General features: G+C 42.9%; 3 protein-coding genes across 5 annotated transcripts; 1 reads left to right on the top strand and 2 right to left on the bottom strand.

Annotated features, from left to right (window-relative positions):
* Window positions 1–3,563: 3,563 nt before the first annotated feature.
* On the top strand, window positions 3,564–6,942 carry LOC311013444 (N-acetyllactosaminide beta-1,3-N-acetylglucosaminyltransferase 2). Of its 2 annotated transcripts, none has more exons than XM_084009523.1 (2): window positions 3,564–3,615; window positions 5,172–6,942. In XM_084009523.1, the coding sequence occupies exon 2, from the start codon at window positions 5,213–5,215 to the stop codon at window positions 6,560–6,562; it is 1,350 nt and encodes a 449-aa protein (XP_083865649.1). In that variant the 5' UTR covers window positions 3,564–3,615; window positions 5,172–5,212; the 3' UTR covers window positions 6,563–6,942. The 2 variants fall into 2 exon arrangements, with proteins under 2 accessions (XP_083865649.1, XP_083865650.1); XM_084009524.1 differs by lacking the exon at window positions 3,564–3,615 and adding an exon at window positions 3,728–3,840.
* Window positions 6,943–7,330: 388 nt separating this feature from the next.
* On the bottom strand, window positions 7,331–10,123 carry eif1ad (eukaryotic translation initiation factor 1A domain containing). Of its 2 annotated transcripts, none has more exons than XM_084009828.1 (5): window positions 9,979–10,123; window positions 9,226–9,340; window positions 9,028–9,136; window positions 8,614–8,722; window positions 7,331–8,517 (listed from the first exon to the last, which is right to left on the bottom strand). In XM_084009828.1, exons 2-5 carry the CDS (start codon window positions 9,310–9,312, stop codon window positions 8,319–8,321), a joined length of 504 nt encoding a protein of 167 aa, XP_083865954.1. In that variant the 5' UTR covers window positions 9,313–9,340; window positions 9,979–10,123; the 3' UTR covers window positions 7,331–8,318. The 2 variants fall into 2 exon arrangements, with proteins under 2 accessions (XP_083865954.1, XP_083865955.1); XM_084009829.1 differs by having other exon boundaries at window positions 9,226–9,321; window positions 9,956–10,123.
* A 703-nt stretch (window positions 10,124–10,826) lies between these two features.
* ctsf (cathepsin F) lies at window positions 10,827–17,268 on the bottom strand. The gene is made up of 14 exons (XM_084010173.1): window positions 16,899–17,268; window positions 15,995–16,105; window positions 15,418–15,499; window positions 14,991–15,052; window positions 14,780–14,852; window positions 13,390–13,503; window positions 12,920–13,068; window positions 12,657–12,753; window positions 12,492–12,572; window positions 12,287–12,406; window positions 12,071–12,135; window positions 11,860–11,950; window positions 11,726–11,784; window positions 10,827–11,564 (listed from the first exon to the last, which is right to left on the bottom strand). The coding sequence occupies exons 1-14, from the start codon at window positions 17,142–17,144 to the stop codon at window positions 11,490–11,492; spliced, it is 1,425 nt and encodes a 474-aa protein (XP_083866299.1). The 5' UTR covers window positions 17,145–17,268; the 3' UTR covers window positions 10,827–11,489.
* Between the last annotated feature and the right edge of the window lie 302 nt (window positions 17,269–17,570).

Raw genomic sequence — 17,570 nt, forward strand, 5'->3', positions numbered from 1 at the left:
CCTCACCTTCATGTCTTTCTCACACTCTTTTTCGCCGTCAGAAGCAACTAGCAGATGAGTTAAGCCCCGCCCCCCTCTCCAGATGACCCTTCACCTTCAGATACATTTCGGGTTTTTAACGACCGTCTCAAACTCACCGAGGAAAACGTCCTTATTAGAGTTGTTTTGTTGTTTCTTTTTTTCCCCACACACAGGAGATGCATGGATCACAGATATAGAAAGTATCTTAAAATGGCTACGAAACCCCCTCGAGATTCAGGGGGGAGTCACGCTAGTAATATATATAAAAAAACATAATATTTGGGTTCATGGCCCAAAGGTCTGGCTAGTTTTGTCTTAATATCACTGTAATCAAATCCGGGATTTACAATGTGGAAAACACGTCGAGTGAGGGTAGTGTGCTTCTAGAGCTAGTTGAATTGTTAACACCCCCCCTCTCCCCCAACCTCTTTCTCCTCACCCTGCACTCCCCCCTTTGACCTTTACATGCACACATACATTCCACACACTCATAACACACACACAATGAAGCACACACACACACACACACCCTACCATGTTTGTGTTTGTCAAGCAGTTTGTCTTTTTTACCTCCCAACTCCCTCTCTCTCCTCTCCCCCCTCCTCCCCTCTCCTCTCACTCCCCCCTCCTGCCCCCCCTCCCCAACCCCTCTGCATGTCCTAGTGGTACTGGTAGTTGGGTGCATGGAAAAAGCAGCAAGCAAATCGTTTTTCCACTCGGTGAAAAAAAATAAAAATTGTGTCTTCATTTTAACATTCAGCAATAAATCCCCTTCTCTTCATGTCCTTCGTTCTTGGAATATGCTAGATGATTTTTTGCAAGTTTTATCCAAAACATACTACTTGTAAAAGAAGAAAAATCCCAAACCACCCCTTCATATGAAAAATAAAACTTTATTCCTACCATTTTGAAACAGTCCTGTCATCTTTGTGACAAAGAATAAATAAAACGTATTTTCTATGAAGACGTGGGACCAAGTCCACCACATGTACAGTAAGGATGGAGTTGCAGCCAACGCCCAGCAGATGGCAGCATCGTCTAATTGAATGTGCCATGAACTGAATGATGAAGCCTTCTGTATGTAAGTAGAAACATTTGTTTTTATTTCCTACTACTCGAAATGTTTCCAGAGAAAACGTTAATTTGGATTGTGATGATGATTTTTAAATTAAATTTAAATCAAATAGTTTTTAAATATGACATAGGGAAACATAATTATACTTAATTATGGCTGTATTCCTTTTAGTTTCTCCTCACTTTAGTATATCAGTCATTATTGATCACCTGTGCTTTTCCTGCTATGACGGTCAAAATGTCATATTGGTCATATGTCTAAAACAGACAATGTGTAGTACTGTACAAGTAGATACAATATGTTGTTTAAATTGAGTTTATAGATGTTAACGGAAACATTTCAACATTTAAAAAAATGCGACTGAAATAATTATATTTTTAAGTGTTTTTTTGTGGCCAGGTTCAACCCAGAGATTTTGCAATTATATGGTAAGCCTCTTAAAGACACATACATAATAAATATATAAATGTATGTTGGCTGTAACAGTTGGAGAACTAAACTTTATATTTTCACATGTCAAAAATAGAATAGTTTGTTCCTTATAAATCATTGAATATTGAAAAGCATCCAAACGCATTCCAATAATGTAAAGTTAACATGGAGGTCACTTTTGGAGCCAGCCTCCTGTGGCCATTTGAGGAACTGCAGTTTTGGGTACTTCCCTGTTGATTCCATTTCTGAGCGCCGAAGGTTGCCGTTAAGCCACGCCCCTGGACCTTATGGTAGTCAAGGTGAGACATTTTAATTGTACTCTTTACTACACATGGTGTTTGTCATTTTAACGTTTTTCAAGTAAAAGTCTCCTTTTGTCGTGGTATTGCTACGTTTTGTGTGATGCCGCTTAGTGAACTACAATGTAGGCTGTTAGCCGGGCTTGCTAGCTGGCGAGCTAGCTAGACATTAAAACTATGAAACCTATTTTTTTCCTCTCGTAGCTAGCTGGCTAACTTAGCTATGTTCAATTACAAATGTAACGTTAACTCACCTGATATATTTTTGTCCAGCGACTTCTGGTATCGAACACACAACTGCCTTAGCTTCAGCTCAACTTAGTTTTTTTCTACTGAACTACTTTCACAGCCTCACACTTCAACGGTTATACGACAAAGTCTGACTTTTTTCTTGCAAAACTGTCTTTTAAATTGACAAACAATATGTGCTCAACACAGGATAAAAAAAATTCTCGTACATGTTTTCAACACGTGGCACTCTGTTAGCAGTGGTGGAGGGGCGGGGCTTCAGGCCTCTGCAGGAGGTCCAGCATGTCCTCCAACGGTGGGCCTGACTACTGGACGAAGCCTGCTAATGCTACGTGGATGCTGGATATGCTAACGTAATGCTACGTGGATGCTGGATATGCTAACGTTACAACCCGACTCTTCCTCACCTGGATGTCCTGAATGCGAGTCAGTTGCCGACAGGAAGCAGAATCGAACCAAGAGTACGTGAGTAACCCGCCACCGGGTGTGTTTGCGTATCTTGACCCTAACTTGTAACACTAATAATGTTACTTTCAGGAGAAAAATCCTATGCTACTTAAATCAAAGCAAGCGATTTACACGCCATCGTGGAATGCTAACACCAATGCTAGCTTTAGCTAGGCTCAATGGTAGATATGGGTATACCTTTAGCTCACGAGATCACAGTAGATCCACTGAATTCTCTAAGGTGTGAATGTACTTTTATCTTCAGGCTGCAAGTATAGTAAAGAGGTTATCACATCCAGGAGGCAACCTCCTTAAACTGTCATTCTCTCTGCTGGCCACCAGGGGGCGACTCCTCTCTGGTTGTATAGAAGTCTATGAGAAAATGGTCCTACTTCTCTCTGCTGGCCACCAGGGGGCGACTCCTCTCTGGTTGTATAGAAGTCTATGAGAAAATGGTCCTACTTCTCTCTTGATGTATTATCTCAGTAAACATTGTAAACATGAGTTTATGGTCTCAATCTCTAGTTTCAAGTCTTCTTCAATCCAGCATGATGTTCATTTAGTACATTATGGTCCATTTAGAGTCCACCAGACCAGAAAGCAGGGGATGCTTTAGGGGGCGGGGCTTACCTGCTGATTGACAGGTCAATACCATGCTACCAATGCTAGTTAGCTACTAAGATGACTTTAACACTTAGCTGTAAAGTTGACCTTGAATCATGAAGCTAACTTTGTTAGCAGCTTCACACAGAATCCAGATGGATTTATAGATTTAATGGATTATTTGTAGCTAATTATTCTGCCAACAAATGAGAGGTATGTAACCAGAAGTGTTGCAACACCAGAGTTTTGTGATTCCAAGTGTGCGTCAGGCATTTCAAGCACTCGAGTGGCAGATGAGGCGGATGAATAATGCGACTTTGTTTCAGGAGGATTTCATTACCTGTTTGTCAGGTTCGAGACCTGTTTTGCACAGGTTTCAGCCAGCTGGTGGATTTATAGGTTATCTTGCTGTTTTGAGTCTGCTTGAGTCTTACTAAGTTAGCACAGAGGAATAAAGGTCTGCTTTGTGGCTGGATCTCCGTCTGACAGGTGGGTGTGTTGGTGACCGATGAAGGGAGAACACGTCATTCCTGTTTTCTGTTGTGGGTGGATCCGACCGTCTGGGGTCCTCATGGTAAAGCGGATCCGTGGATTTTAAATCCTTGTTCACACAAGTGTGCCGGTACCACAGCAGGCCGCGTGATGTTAGGCTAGAAAAGTGGAGACTTTCTGGATTCATCGTGAATGTGGGAGGTTTTTTTTTACTTAAAACGGGTAAGCCAAGAAAACTTTTGATTTATTTCAGTATTCTAAAATTACTAGGATATCAAGATTGTTACTATTAACTTTTCTGTATTCATCCCCTGGTGAAAAATAAGTATACTAAGTATATTATTTAATTCTACTACATTTGAACATACTTTCTACACTAATCATCAGTATCCTTGAAGTTAATGATTAGTTTTTTGGAAAAACACGTTTCTTTACTAACTAGTATTTTAGCTGAATTTAAATAGTAGAAAAGCACAATTTGAAGTGTATTTAGTGCAAAGGTGTCAAAATGTAAATTTCCCCGCTGTGGGACTACTAAAGGACTATCAATACTCAAGTAGAAGTACAGATACTTGTGACTGGTGAAAGTAGAAGTACTGATTCAACTTCTTTACTCAAGTAAAAGTAGATAAAGTACAGAACAGAAATGTACTCAAATTGAAAATGAAAAAGAATCACCTTGAAGGACATTTCTACTGTTTTGGTGTATTATTAAAGGAACAGAATAATCAATAATTTCCCTCAAATGCATAAAACTAAAGTAACAAGTCCGTTTTGAAGTGGAAAGTACAGATATTTGTTTTTAAATGTAGGGAGTAAAAGTAAAAAGTTGTCAGAAAAGTAAGCACTCAAGTAGAGTTAGCTGAAAGTATTTATACTTTGTAACTTTACACCTCTGGTTTAGTGTACTTTCATGTGCTAAAATGAACTTCAGCTATATTTTAGTACACTTAAGTACATGGCTTTCTGTGTACTAATATACACACTTGATTAATGAAATAAAATTGAGCTTTGTTTCCGTTAAAAGTCTATTAATAAAATATTGAGTGTCTAATATATAAACTATACCATTAATATATTCTTGATTTAGTGATAGTATGCTCAAGTAATCTTCTGGCTTATTTTCATTAAGTCATTCTTAAAACATACTTCGAGTGCATTGTTACAATAATCATTTTGAGCATATATTTAAGAAATATACCAACAAAGTACAGAGAACTGAAAGAAAGAACTTTCACCTAAAGTATATTTTCCTATTATAGAAAGTGTACTACAGTACAATTACTTTAAAGTGTGTTATTGTGAAAAAATACTTCAAATTATGATATTTATATTCCGGGGATTACATTTCTTTGTTAGATTATTTGATTATTTTATGGACATTTTAATATTTACGGTGTTCGTTCGGATCATTTAATTGGTCGAGAGCTCCAGAACAGCCACTAAATGGACCTAACGTTGTCTCCTCCCCCGCTTGTCTCTTTCCTTTCTCTAACTTCACATTTCATGTGTTTTGAAACTCAAAAACATCTTTTTTTTACACACGTTTTCAGATTTGTCCGAGCTCACGTGCGTCCGGTGTGTTTGCGGTTGAATGGCGCGGTGCTTCTGTCGCTGGCGTGGCGTGTTGATCTGTGTGTGCACGCCATGCATCTTCCTGGGCCTGCTGCTGGCCTACGTCACCGTCGTGGTCTGCATGTCCATGAACGACTCAATGACACCGGGGACCGTAGTCCAGGGACCGGGACCCATTCACTTCGTGGCCTCGGGAACTTTCCGGATCAACGGCTTTGCGCCGCTCCCCAAAACGTTCTGGGAGCTCCAACAAGGCGACGCCCTTTGGAACCGCATCCAGCGGACCATCGACCACCATCTCAACCCCATCCTGCGTCCCAATAACACCCTGAGGGGGTTTGAGAACGGCACCTTCTATGAGTCCCTGCTGAAGGAAGCTTTCTCCGGAGTTACCGATATGGAGCGCAGGAGAGACCAGTTTCCACCACTGATCCAAGACTTTGTGAGCCACATGGACAGGAGGGACTACCGGGCCCTCCTCCAGCCAGATCAGGTTTGTGGAGCCGGGGCAAAGGACGAGAAGGAGCTGCCTCTTCTTCTGCTGGCCATCAAGTCAACGGGGCTGAATTTTAAGAACCGGCAGGCCATTCGGGAGACCTGGGGTCGGGCGGGATGGGTTGCAGGGCTGAAGCCGAACAGCAGCGATGGAGGGTACGTCCGCAGGGTTTTCCTGCTCGGGAAAGTAAACGTGGACGACGTGGATCTATCCGAGCGGCTGCAGCTGGAGAGCAAACGTTACGGCGACATTCTGCAGTGGGACTTCAGGGACACCTTTTTCAATCTCACCCTGAAGGACGTGCTCTTCTGGAGCTGGTTCTCGCAGTCATGCAACCAGACTCGCTTTGTCTTCAAGGGGGACGACGACGTCTTCGTCAACACGCCAAAAATGATGGTCTACCTCCGGGACCAGCTGCAGAAGCCCCAAGTGGACAAGACCATAGAGGACTTCATGATCGGTGACGTCATATCAGTGGCCACACCCAACCGGATCAACGAGTCCAAGTACTTCATCCCAGACAGCTTCTACCAGGGCGTCTATCCCATGTATGCAGGCGGGGGAGGGGTGGTGTACTCGGGCCTGTTGACCAAACGCCTCCACCACATGTCCAAGAGGATCAACCTGTTCCCCATCGACGACGTCTACGTGGGGATGTGCATGTTCCGGCTCAACGCTCACCCGGTCCACCACCCCGCCTTCCTCACGTTCGGCTTTGACGACAAGGAAGAGAAGGAGCCGTGCTCCTATCACACCGTCCTGTTGGTCCACAGACGGACCCCCGACCAGATGGTCCAACTGTGGGCCCACGTGAGGAAGACCCAGGCTCTGTGCTTGGATGTGGTCCTGAGGAGGGGAGACACGAAGAACTAACAAACGAAGGAAGTCCTCGTCGGTGACGCTGTATTTATTCATGTCCCGGGGTTCTATTTAATTATTCTAAACACTGTGAAAACCTTTAACATACCAGCAGCATTTTCTTTACATATTTTATATATTTTTTACAAACTACACATTTTTTTATACTTTATATATTTGGGAGTTACACAACGTTTAGCTGACGTTTGCTAGAAAGGCGTGTACAGAAGTGAGCGTTTTATATCTTATTTATTTTTTACAGCTTCATAACTTTGAGTGCTAGTGAAGTTTAAATTACCACTATTTATGGACATGATTTGCAGCGTTGAAACTGAAGCGGTCTGATGATTGGCTGGGTGTCGACCAATCAGCTTCCAGTAATGATCCGCTCCACTTCCGAGAAGTTTCAGAGAAACGTCTTAAAAAATGTGATGAACGAGTTTTCTTGTTCGATTCTGTATGTCTGTTTTTTTCACATCCCAATAAACGTTCAAAACCACACCCAGTGGACCCCCGTCCCCACTCCCTGCCCCCCCACTTCCTGCGATCGTGCTCGGACCCACACCGTCTCGGCCTACGTTTTGATGACCCAGTATCCCAGCGTTAGTTCTGTCCCGTAGCAACTCATCGAGCGGTCGAGGACTCTCTTGCAAACATTTTGAGCCCTTTGTGCATCACTTTCCATTAAGTCTACATCCTTATTATTACCCACAAACCTTAGCGTTGTGACGTTAAACAGCTGGGCAGTTTAACATTTATTATGGAATATAAAAACGCACAAAATCGGAGTAAAAGGCTTTTATTACACATTGTTTATTCATCAAAAATGTATTTTTCCTTTTGAATATTGAAGCAGACTAAAAGGAGTAGATTTGTTCTCGTGTCATCAAGGTAACATAACATCCAGCGCTGTCCTGTTTCTATTTGAATTTGATTGTATTTGTATTTTTGAGACAAAATCTTTTCCACAAACAGAAAGAAATAATATAAACACCTTGAAACGCCGGTGTGGTAATTAAAACACACCACAAGCTTTCAGAGTAGTTATTAATTGAATAATTAACGAGCAGCAGCAAAACTATGTTTCAACTGTACCAAATGAAACTCATTTCTTACAGGTAATTGAAAATGTATTACTGCAGTAAAAATACCAGCCATACCTCAGGGGGGAGTTTGTAGAAACCCGACTGGAAGTTTTCACTAAAGCCTCGGGGGCAAAACACGTAATAAGAAAGTCCCTGTAGTTCTGGTTCCACTAGATGTACTGATGTCCTGCTCACCCTTTACGTCATATTTATACGTTTATGTGTTTGCTTTCACATCCATAACTTCTGCACAACAGTTTCTAGAAGTAATGGTTCTTTGAACGTGAAATAAAAAGGCATTCTTAAAGTAACAAACAAATCCAAGAACTTTACCTTTATCAAGTCAAGTCACGGGGGAAGGAATGTCAGAAAAAGATGAGTCACAATGACGAGCTGTCAGTGAAATCGCCACGGCGACCAGCTGCATTCAACTGAACACTAAATCATCCTGTTTTTAAGTAAGATGCTCAGTAGAAACACTGACGTGTGATTCTGGCTCAGTGTCGGTTTAAGTTCGACGTGAGTGATTTCAGATTTTTATTTATTTGTTTTTTTAAATCAGTCCGTTCCGTGGATGGTCATTTGTCCACACGGAGCTGTTGCTCGGTCGCCGTTCCAGCCAGCGGCAGCACTCGTGACTTTCACAACTCTCACTCTCGAGTGTCCCGTGTCCCTCAGCGCCGCCACTATGAACCATTTTCTGTCCTTTTCTCCTCCTCGTCCTCGTCGTCGTCCTCCTCCTCGCTCTCACTGTACTGGTAGTTGCAGCGGTTGGTGTTCACAAAGAGGTCGCTGTCGTCGTCTTCGGAGTCACTGAACTCCTCGTCTTTCTCCTTTGCGTCCGTCTTGTCCCCCTCTGACTGAACGTCTTTAAAACCCTCCGGCCTGAAGAAAGAAAAAGAAGAAATTATTAAAAGATATGCTCGGTTACATTTGACAAAGTGACGCTAGTCGTGCGCTGCGTGCGTGGCTCCGACTCACCAGAGCTTCTCTGTTTGCAGGTACTGAATGTGATCTTTGTAGAGAATGAAGCTGATCTCTGCCTTCACCTTCTCTCCTTCCTCAATGGGATCCACAATCACAAAGTCACCTTGAGGCATCAGAGAACAGACATGTATGAAATACCACAAAAAATAGATTTTTGTTAAAAAGGTGCAGAACGGTCACAAGTCCCACACGTCTACACATTGTCTATATGTATATATTGGAAAATATATCGCTGGAGGTGATATACGTATGCAATTTGAAAGCTATCAAGTAGATAATATATATTAAATTAAAGATCCCATTCTCCAGCTGAAAACCCTAAATATGGTCTTAATCCATGCATGCTATGGTTGAGCGTTAAAGCACAGAGGAGATGTGGAAAACGTTTGATCCCACTCCATCACTTACCTCTCTTGATCCAGAGGTTCTTGCGGAACTTGGTGGGCATGCTCACCAGGAACGTCTCACCTCGGGCTGTGACGGTTTCATGGAGGTTGTTGCCACGGCTACCAGTAACCTGCAAGTGCAAAGGGGGTAGAGATCATGTATGGAGTGAATCCGGGGTGGTGGTTCACTGTCAAATACCTTAAATGCAACGCAGCTCACCTTCACGATCTGCTGGTTCTCCGTGGGCGTGACGAAGTCCCCGAGAACCTCCTGGACAACGTGTTTGCGTTTGGTGGCCTGTGACATCGTAGACGGCTTCACGTTCCTTCGCCAGCTGAGAGAAGAAGGAAGATAGGATATCAGATTGAGTTTGCCATCATTGTAGAGGAGTGAAAAATAGAGCCTGATTTTATGAAAATACAGGATGCAAAAATACATTTGATTTATCCTAAATTGATGCAGATAAATCTTATGATTTAAGATCATCTTATTTAATTGTTTGTTATGTGTGTGAGGCGATGCAGATATGTATTTCTATCCATATGAAGTATTATAAGTATGTTTTAGTGTCAGTTTTGCGAGTTTTAGGCACATTGTAATGGTTATCGGGATAGTATCATGAATCGCAATTATTCTTGGCACGATTAATTTAAATATCGTCCCATGTCTAGAAGAAATTGCGGTTAGGGTCATCCTAAAAACAAGAAAAAAACCGACGAGCTGACGCCAGCTAAACTCAGATTAAAGTTATTTTAGCAACGTTAACAAAACCAAGACAGATACTTTAAAGAACGTACATTATTCCCGTAACCCCTTATTTTAGCTACTTTGCTATAAACGTAAGCGAGGAGATGCTTTTATTTGTTTACTACGACGTTCGCGTTCCCAGCGCTTTAGCCGGCTAAGCTAACGTTAGCGTTTCCGTTAGCCGTCTCTTAGCAGCTCAAACGCGTTATCAAGTTACACAACTACCTTGAAAGAAAGAGAAACAGTAACGGCGTCTCTTCGGAGCAGACAGCGGGTCTGTCGAGCTTCACAGCAGCTCAAAAAAATCACTTTAAAGCAGGAAAAAGCGAACCACACGCGTTCCTGCTCTCTGGCAACAGCAAACGTTGTACTTCCGGTGTCAGGTCCGCGACTCGTTTTCAAAATAAAGCTCGCTCGTCTATTTTATATTTACCACTTGGCTAAAAGGACGCGCAGTGGGGGTTTATAACTACACTTAACTGTGAGAAATTAATCCAGCATTAATGGCTGTTATTTGTCTGAGTATCTCATAAGTATCAACTCTTTTTGTCCTAATCCCGCTTTATTGCGACACACAGGTCTAGTTATTCCGTGGCGGTGCCTTTGCATTGTGGGAAGTGGAGTTTCCTCAGGATTTGAGCAGCATTCAAGATCGCCAACATACACCGTTGCCAACCTGTTCTCATGGAATACACGAGGTAACTTCGTATCTATAAAATTCGATTTTTTTTTTATTTTTTATTTATGTCACCTTAAAAATTTAAAAATGACTTAAGACAAAACCATCGATAAATACGACAAACAGCAGTGTACGTTTATAAAGTTAAATGTTGTATTCCCTTTGATTATAACCATTAAATATTATATATTAATATTAAATATTATATTATAATCATTAGACATTTAAGTAATTTGATGTCATTGTGGTTCTTGATTAAAGTCGACAGTATAATCTAATCACAGTAAAAATGTTCTTTTGCATTTTCAATGGATTTTTATTGATTTTATTTATTATTGTATTGATTTTTATTCTGTAGAAAAGAACATAATACACAAAGAATAGGAATCCACACTTTTTTTTAAATTCAACCTTAATTTATTTCTCACTTGTCTTTTTTTTTAACAATTTCATTGCAGTTATGTACGAACAATTTGTGCAAGAACTATATAAGGTCAAATCCCCCACAAATACTACATAGCGTTAGTATGGACACTGGAAAAAAAACTAAAAACATCCAAGAAAACTAAAAAACTACAATTATTGCACACTCTTATATCAAATGCGGGCTCAGTTACTGTGAGGAACGATGAGTTAAAACTAAAACCTGCCAATAAAACAGCAATCATTATGACCTGCAGGACTAACGGAATGACATGCACGTTAAACGTGGTTTATAATTCATATAGAGATCCTCAGCAGAGCGAGCTTTGTTAGAGCTGGTATGTTTTCAGTAAACGGACACGGGGTGTGAGGTATGAGGTGGAACACTGGTCTAGTTTCAGTAACAGCAGGAGAACTTTAGCATCTGATTGCAATCATCATGCAATCTGGATCGTGTGTGTGTGTGTGTGTATGTGTGTGTGTGTGTGTGTGTGTGTGTGTGTGTGTGTGTGTGTGTGCGTGTGTGTGAGTGTGTGTGTGTGTGTGTGTGTGTGTGTGTGTGCGTGTGTGTGAGTGTGTGTGTGTGTGTGTGTGTGTGTGTGTGTGTGTGTGCGTGTGTGTGTGTGTGACTGCTTTAGTTGACTACAGCAGATGAGCACATCTTGTTGATCCCACAGGCATTGGACCCCCTGTAAAGGTTGTAGTAACCCTGTAAGACAAACAGTAGTTAGTTTTGTGCCGTTAAGGTCATTAAATGTCAATTTTAAGAATAAAAAAATCAGAATGTGGGTTTTAGTTGCTATACTATCAAGAGGAATACATCATTATGTATGTCTATAACCCACACAGGCTGTTAGTATCTGGTCGTACCTGTTCTCCATAGTCCTCCCCCCAGCTGTTTTTGATGGCCCAGAACGGGACGCCTTTACCTGAAAGCACAGAAACGTTAACACGATAGCAGGAACGCCGGCAGCAATAAAACCTGGACAAAAAAAAACACCTACGTTCTCCGAATCCCACCAGCAGCACCGCGTGGTCGATCATCCAGGGGTTGCAGAAGATCTTCAGAGGGTGAGACACGCCCTTCCTGTAGAACTACGACGTTCAGAGGACAACATTCATTAAAAGTGAGCCGGTGATCACATTCAGATCCAGAAGCATTTCCGCGTTAATGTGACGGGATGTCGGTGTGTTAAAGTGGGTCTGGCTGCTCACCTGCATGGCAAAGGCATTCAGCGCTACAGAGACCGGTCCGTTCTCAGCCAGCCACGCTGCAATCTCTGAGCGGAAACATCAACAGCTGTTAATCTCCGCTACGTGTCTTTGAATTAAGAGTTTCTTCATTAAATCTAATCAGTTTCACCTCCAGACTTCAAAATAAAAGCTTCTCAAAGTGTCTTTTAGTGATCTTTCCTGTTCCTGCCCGCTCACCCTTCTCGTCTTTGGACAGCTCCAGCGAGCTGTTGATGTAGGCGGCCACCTTCCCGTTGGTGAAGTCGCACCGCTGCTTCTGCCCGGTGTAGGAGTAGTCGGCCTCGGTCTCCAGACCGCCTGAACGACAAACGGGAGGATGAAGATTTCAAAAGAAGGGCATCGGCGTGAATCACGTGTGTGCTTTCATGTCCGCTTCACTCACCGAGCTTCTCGATGGCTTCGTAAGCGTTGGACGGCAGCCCTCCTCTGCACGCCTGGTCCAGCCCGTCGCAGTCGACCAGCTCTGAGGAGGACAAACCAGTGAAATCACCGCAACTTTATCGACAACTGTGAAGCGACGACCCATGCAGGTCTGTGTGAGTTCTACCTTGTTCAGAGAGGGACAGCAGCGACCCATTTCTCAGGAACCACTGGCCTTCAATGTTGCCGATCACAGAAAAGGCCCAGCAGGATCCACACATTCCCTGCAGGTAACACACACACACACACACACACACACACACACACACACACACACACACACACACACACACACACACACACACACACACACACACCAGCATGAAGTGGGCGGGACGTGTAATTTCATCTTTAATAACATGCTAAGTACTAAAACCTGGCGGTCGGTACCTGGTTCTTCACGGAACTGACGGCTCCGTGATCCCTCCAATCCCAGCTGTCGGGGGCGGGGCCTCGGGCAGGAGTGGCCGGTTTCATTGGTCGATGGAGAGTCCATTGGCTTAGTAGCGGGTTCAGGTACGTAGAGCGAAACTCTTCCTCTGGAGAGACACAGAAGGAGAGCAGATAAAGCTTTAAGAAGTACAAATACTTTGTTACTGTACTTAAGTAGGATGTTGAAGAATCTGTACTTACTCCCTCCACTTACTATTAGTTTTAAAGCAGTTGAGGGGAATTATCTAATTTATTTTTTACTGTTGATATGTCACAGGATTCAGTAAGCCTCGCAGAAAAGCAGCCAGTAGAAAAGTCCTTCATAGAGATGCTGAGTATTTCTGAAAACAAGTATCCTGTACTTCTGATGCAACGAGTGAAAAGCAGAACACGCGTTTCCTCAGCGGAAGCCGTGTGGAGACACGTACCGGTCAGGTCGCTGAACTTGGTGACTCCGTACTCGGCCGAGCCTTGATCCAGAGACTGGATCTTCTCCGCCGTCTTCAGGTTCTCCTGGAAGATTCGCAGACGATGATCCGCCTCTGAGGGATCCAAAATGAACACATATTTAAAGATTAACTGAGAGTGAAGATTGTTTTACTGCCTTGTTTATTCATCGCTGATCTGCACGCGTCACCTTTCATTTCCTGTGACTCGTAGTAATTATGGACCATGTTGATAACATAAATCTCCTTTATTGATTATCTATAAACTCACTTAATGACTGAAACATAAACATGTTGATCTGTTCACTCTCCAGAATCACATATTCATGTGGTTGTGTTTGATGTTTATTCACCGTCGGTGAGAATAGAATAGAATAGAATAGAATAGAAGTTTATTTATATAGCACCTTTCACAGACGACAGTCACAAAGTGCTTTACAAAGCAGAGTGCAATGGGCAAATTTCAGTGACACATTGACAGACACAAATCACAATTCAACAGGCAATAAAAACAATTATAATTACAAGAGATTAAATACAGTTAATAAAACGCCAGTGTAAACAGGTGCGTTTTTAGCTGTTTTTTAAATAAAGAAATGGAGGAGGCTGCTCTCAGCTGGGGAGGCAGGCCATTCCAGAGCTTTGGGGCTACAGATTGAAAAGCCCTGTCACCCTTGGTTATAAGCCTCGAGCGGGGGACGGCTAGTAGGCCTTGGTTTGAGGAGCGGAGTGGTCTAGATGTGGTGTGTGGGTTCAGTAAATCAGAAATGTAGGTGGGGGCTAGTCCGTGAATGGCCTGATAAGTTATAACAAGTAATTTAAAATGAATCCTAAAGTATACCGGGAGCCAGTGTAGAGAGAACAGAATGGGAGTGATGTGTTGCGATTTACGGGACCTGGTGAGAAGCCTGGCGGCAGCATTCTGAATTAATTGCAGACGGTCAATGGAAGATTTACTAAGACAGGAGAAGAGTGAATTACAATAATCAAGGCGAGATGTGATAAAGGCGTGGATGATCATTTCTAGTTCAGATGTAGAAACCATAGTTCTGAGTTTAGCGATGTTACGGAGATGAAAAAAGCAGGTCCGGGATAGATGATTGATGTGTTTGTTGAAATTCATATGCTGGTCAAAGATGACACCAAGATTCTTGAGGTTGGGGCTGACAATGGTTTTAGAGAACCAATAACATTGTTCACTTTAGAGACGACACTGTCAGTACCAACGATAAGGAGTTCCGATTTGTCGGTGTTAAGCTGTAAAAAGTTGCTGGCCGGTGAGATGCTTATAACCATCAGTACGAAGGGCTTTTATTGTGACAGTCAGTGCTGAAGCGTGTGTTTGTGCGTTACATGCGTGTCGGTCTCTCACCCTCCTGGCTGCTGTAGAACTTGTTGTATTGAACCATGAACGCTTTGAACTGGCCCAACAGCTTCACAGACTCCTGCCAGATAAAAAGAGCACAGTCCGTATCCTCAGTCTCAAGTTCAAAGCTGGTGAAGGCGGTTTACGTAACAGGAGAGGCAGACAACCAGACGGGACTTATTATCAACACGGTTATTGATCTGAACATCTGTTTTACCTCCAGAGGCTGCACGCTGGATGAGTCACCGACCTTGTTGGTCTCTTCTGGTTGAGGCTCGACTGATAACAAAGGACAAAATGTAACGTGTCAACATTCAATTCACGTGTCCGAAAGTACATCGAGTCAAATAAATCGAGAAATGTACTGTTTTTCTACATGATCGATTATTGCTTGTGCAATAGTCTAAATCAACATGTTTTGGTGTGCTCGTCCTCATATGACCTTTTATCTTGTTTGTCTCTTTGCATCACAAACAGGTTAGTAAACAGTCGTGTTGCATAATAACCCAGCAATGAAGGTCAAATGTATCACGTTGTTCAGAACATGTGGAGTGACAATGAAGGGAACGTTTGCATGCAGTGATGCTGCACAGGTCGGGTGCTTCAAATCCATCTTTATGGTGGTGTTTGGGCTGCCGGCTCACCTTTGGGCTGGCACTTCTGTTTGAGCAGCGTGGAGGTTCCCTGCCAGGGAATGTCCCACACTTCGAACAAGCACACCTCCGTCTGGCATCGACAAACACACACACACAGGACAGAGATATTATATAACGAACAGCTGGTGAACCCCATCGTGTTGTCATATATAGTCAGAGCGCTGAGAATGCATTGAACAAATGTGTTGAACCGTTCTAACCACACCAAAGAGAACAAGTTATTCACGTCTGTTGTGTGTCTTTATGTTTTCTAGAGTGCAGCAGTGTCCTTGAGTCTCTTTCCCCCCGGGCTTAGATAGAGAATGTATTCTTATACAAAGGGGATATTTCTCCTCTGTCAAGTCAAATGAAATAGAAGTTGATGTGTGTACGTGGCATTAACGTGCTCGGGTTACTTCAAGTCAAACTCAAGTCACAAGATCAGACGACTGGTGACATCTATGTCTGGAACAAACAGAAGAACACTGCAGCAGCAGCAGTTTATCCACACACACACACACACACACACACACACACACACACACACACACACACACACACACACACACACACACACACACCCTACCTTGAGTTTCTCTAACTCGGGATAGAAGTCACATGTCCTGAGCATGGTGGATTTCTTACACTGCGTGTTACTGAGCTCCACTGTTATGGTGTAGCGGATACCCTTCACCAGCTGGAAACAGGCAAAACACACAACTTTTCATTTACAATAAAGCATCAAACATAACCTTTATTAGTCCCACAACGGGGACATTTGCTGGTGTTTACAGCAGGACAATAACAAATATGTAAACATGCAAGAAACAGACACTATAAACAAACAATATAATCAGTATTAATCACATGTACAGTTAAGGTTATATGGCTCGGACATGACGCATCAGATTCAGCGGCTGTTTGAATGACATTCCCGCAGACCAAAGCTTTTTGTGAATGTGTGGTAGTATCTGGATGCTTCTTCTGCTGCATGGAGACTGGCGGCATTGTGCGCAGATGGATGCGCAGATAAATGATGCATTTTCGTTGTAGTGATCTGACTTCCGGACACAATAAAAGAAATGAACACGTTGAGAGGTATGAAATAAGTAAAACACTTGATGACAAGTGTGTGGAAACAAGAAAAACGCAGTATTTTATTTATTTATATGTTTATTTATGTATTTATTCATTTATTTAATGATGAACGTGTATGCCGCAGTAAACGGTTTGTGCCATTATTTTGAAGGTAAGTCGCCTTGTTTCCGGTCTCTGTTTAGCTAACTGTTGCTAACGTGACGCAGTTTTAAATGGCCGCAGTCGCCACCGTTGTTTACTAAGATTTGAGCACAAATCGCACTGTAATGTCACAAATCACGATACAGTCGACATTATCCGTTCACGCTGCGTCTGTTATGACAAAATAAAACGACACAATGCTGTAAATTCAAATTAATGTTAAAATGCATCGTCTTTAATGTCAGCGGTACCTGTTTGGTGGCAGAGAGGAGCCGGCTGACTTTGCGGAGGTGCATCGCGTTGGAGCCCCGGTTGTAGCGCTCCTCGGCGAACCCCAGAGCCTTCTTCAGGCCGGGGTCCGTCTCCAGCAGCCGGACAGGGGAGCCCGGAGGCCCGAGGAGAGGCCGATCGATGTCCTCGCCGAGCCCGAGTACCGAGCCCAGCACGGCGGCCAGGGCCAGCCACGGGATTACCGTACAGCGGAGTCCGACCACCATGTTTGGGTGTGTTGTCAGAAAGAAAGGGGACCGGCGTCCAACCTCGGTTAAAAAAGAGCAATGTTTGTTTTCAATGTCACGTTATCAGCTGTGGTTTGCAGAGGCGAAGATCAGTGTTGTTGCCAAACAAAGCTGGGATGAGGTTGTGGGAGGAGACTAGGGATTCAGGAGCGGGGCGTGTTCAAGAAACACAATGTCAAAAACGTTTAGAGCACACTCTAAAACGAGCAACAGTTTTAAAATGATCTGATCTGTGACTGAAAAATACAACAGTTGTAATTTTCCAAATGCCACGTTATTTATGAATCGCTCATAAACATTTAACTTCCCCATTTAGTATCACGCCACTGGAATTTCAGCCAAGGACCAAATACTGCCACAAGAGGGCGACAAAATACCGTGACTTGTCAACGTCTTTTCCTGTCA

Source organism: Eutrigla gurnardus (genome assembly GCF_963514095.1).
Source record: "Eutrigla gurnardus genome assembly, chromosome: 5".
Classification (NCBI taxonomy): Eukaryota; Metazoa; Chordata; class Actinopteri; order Perciformes; family Triglidae; genus Eutrigla; species Eutrigla gurnardus.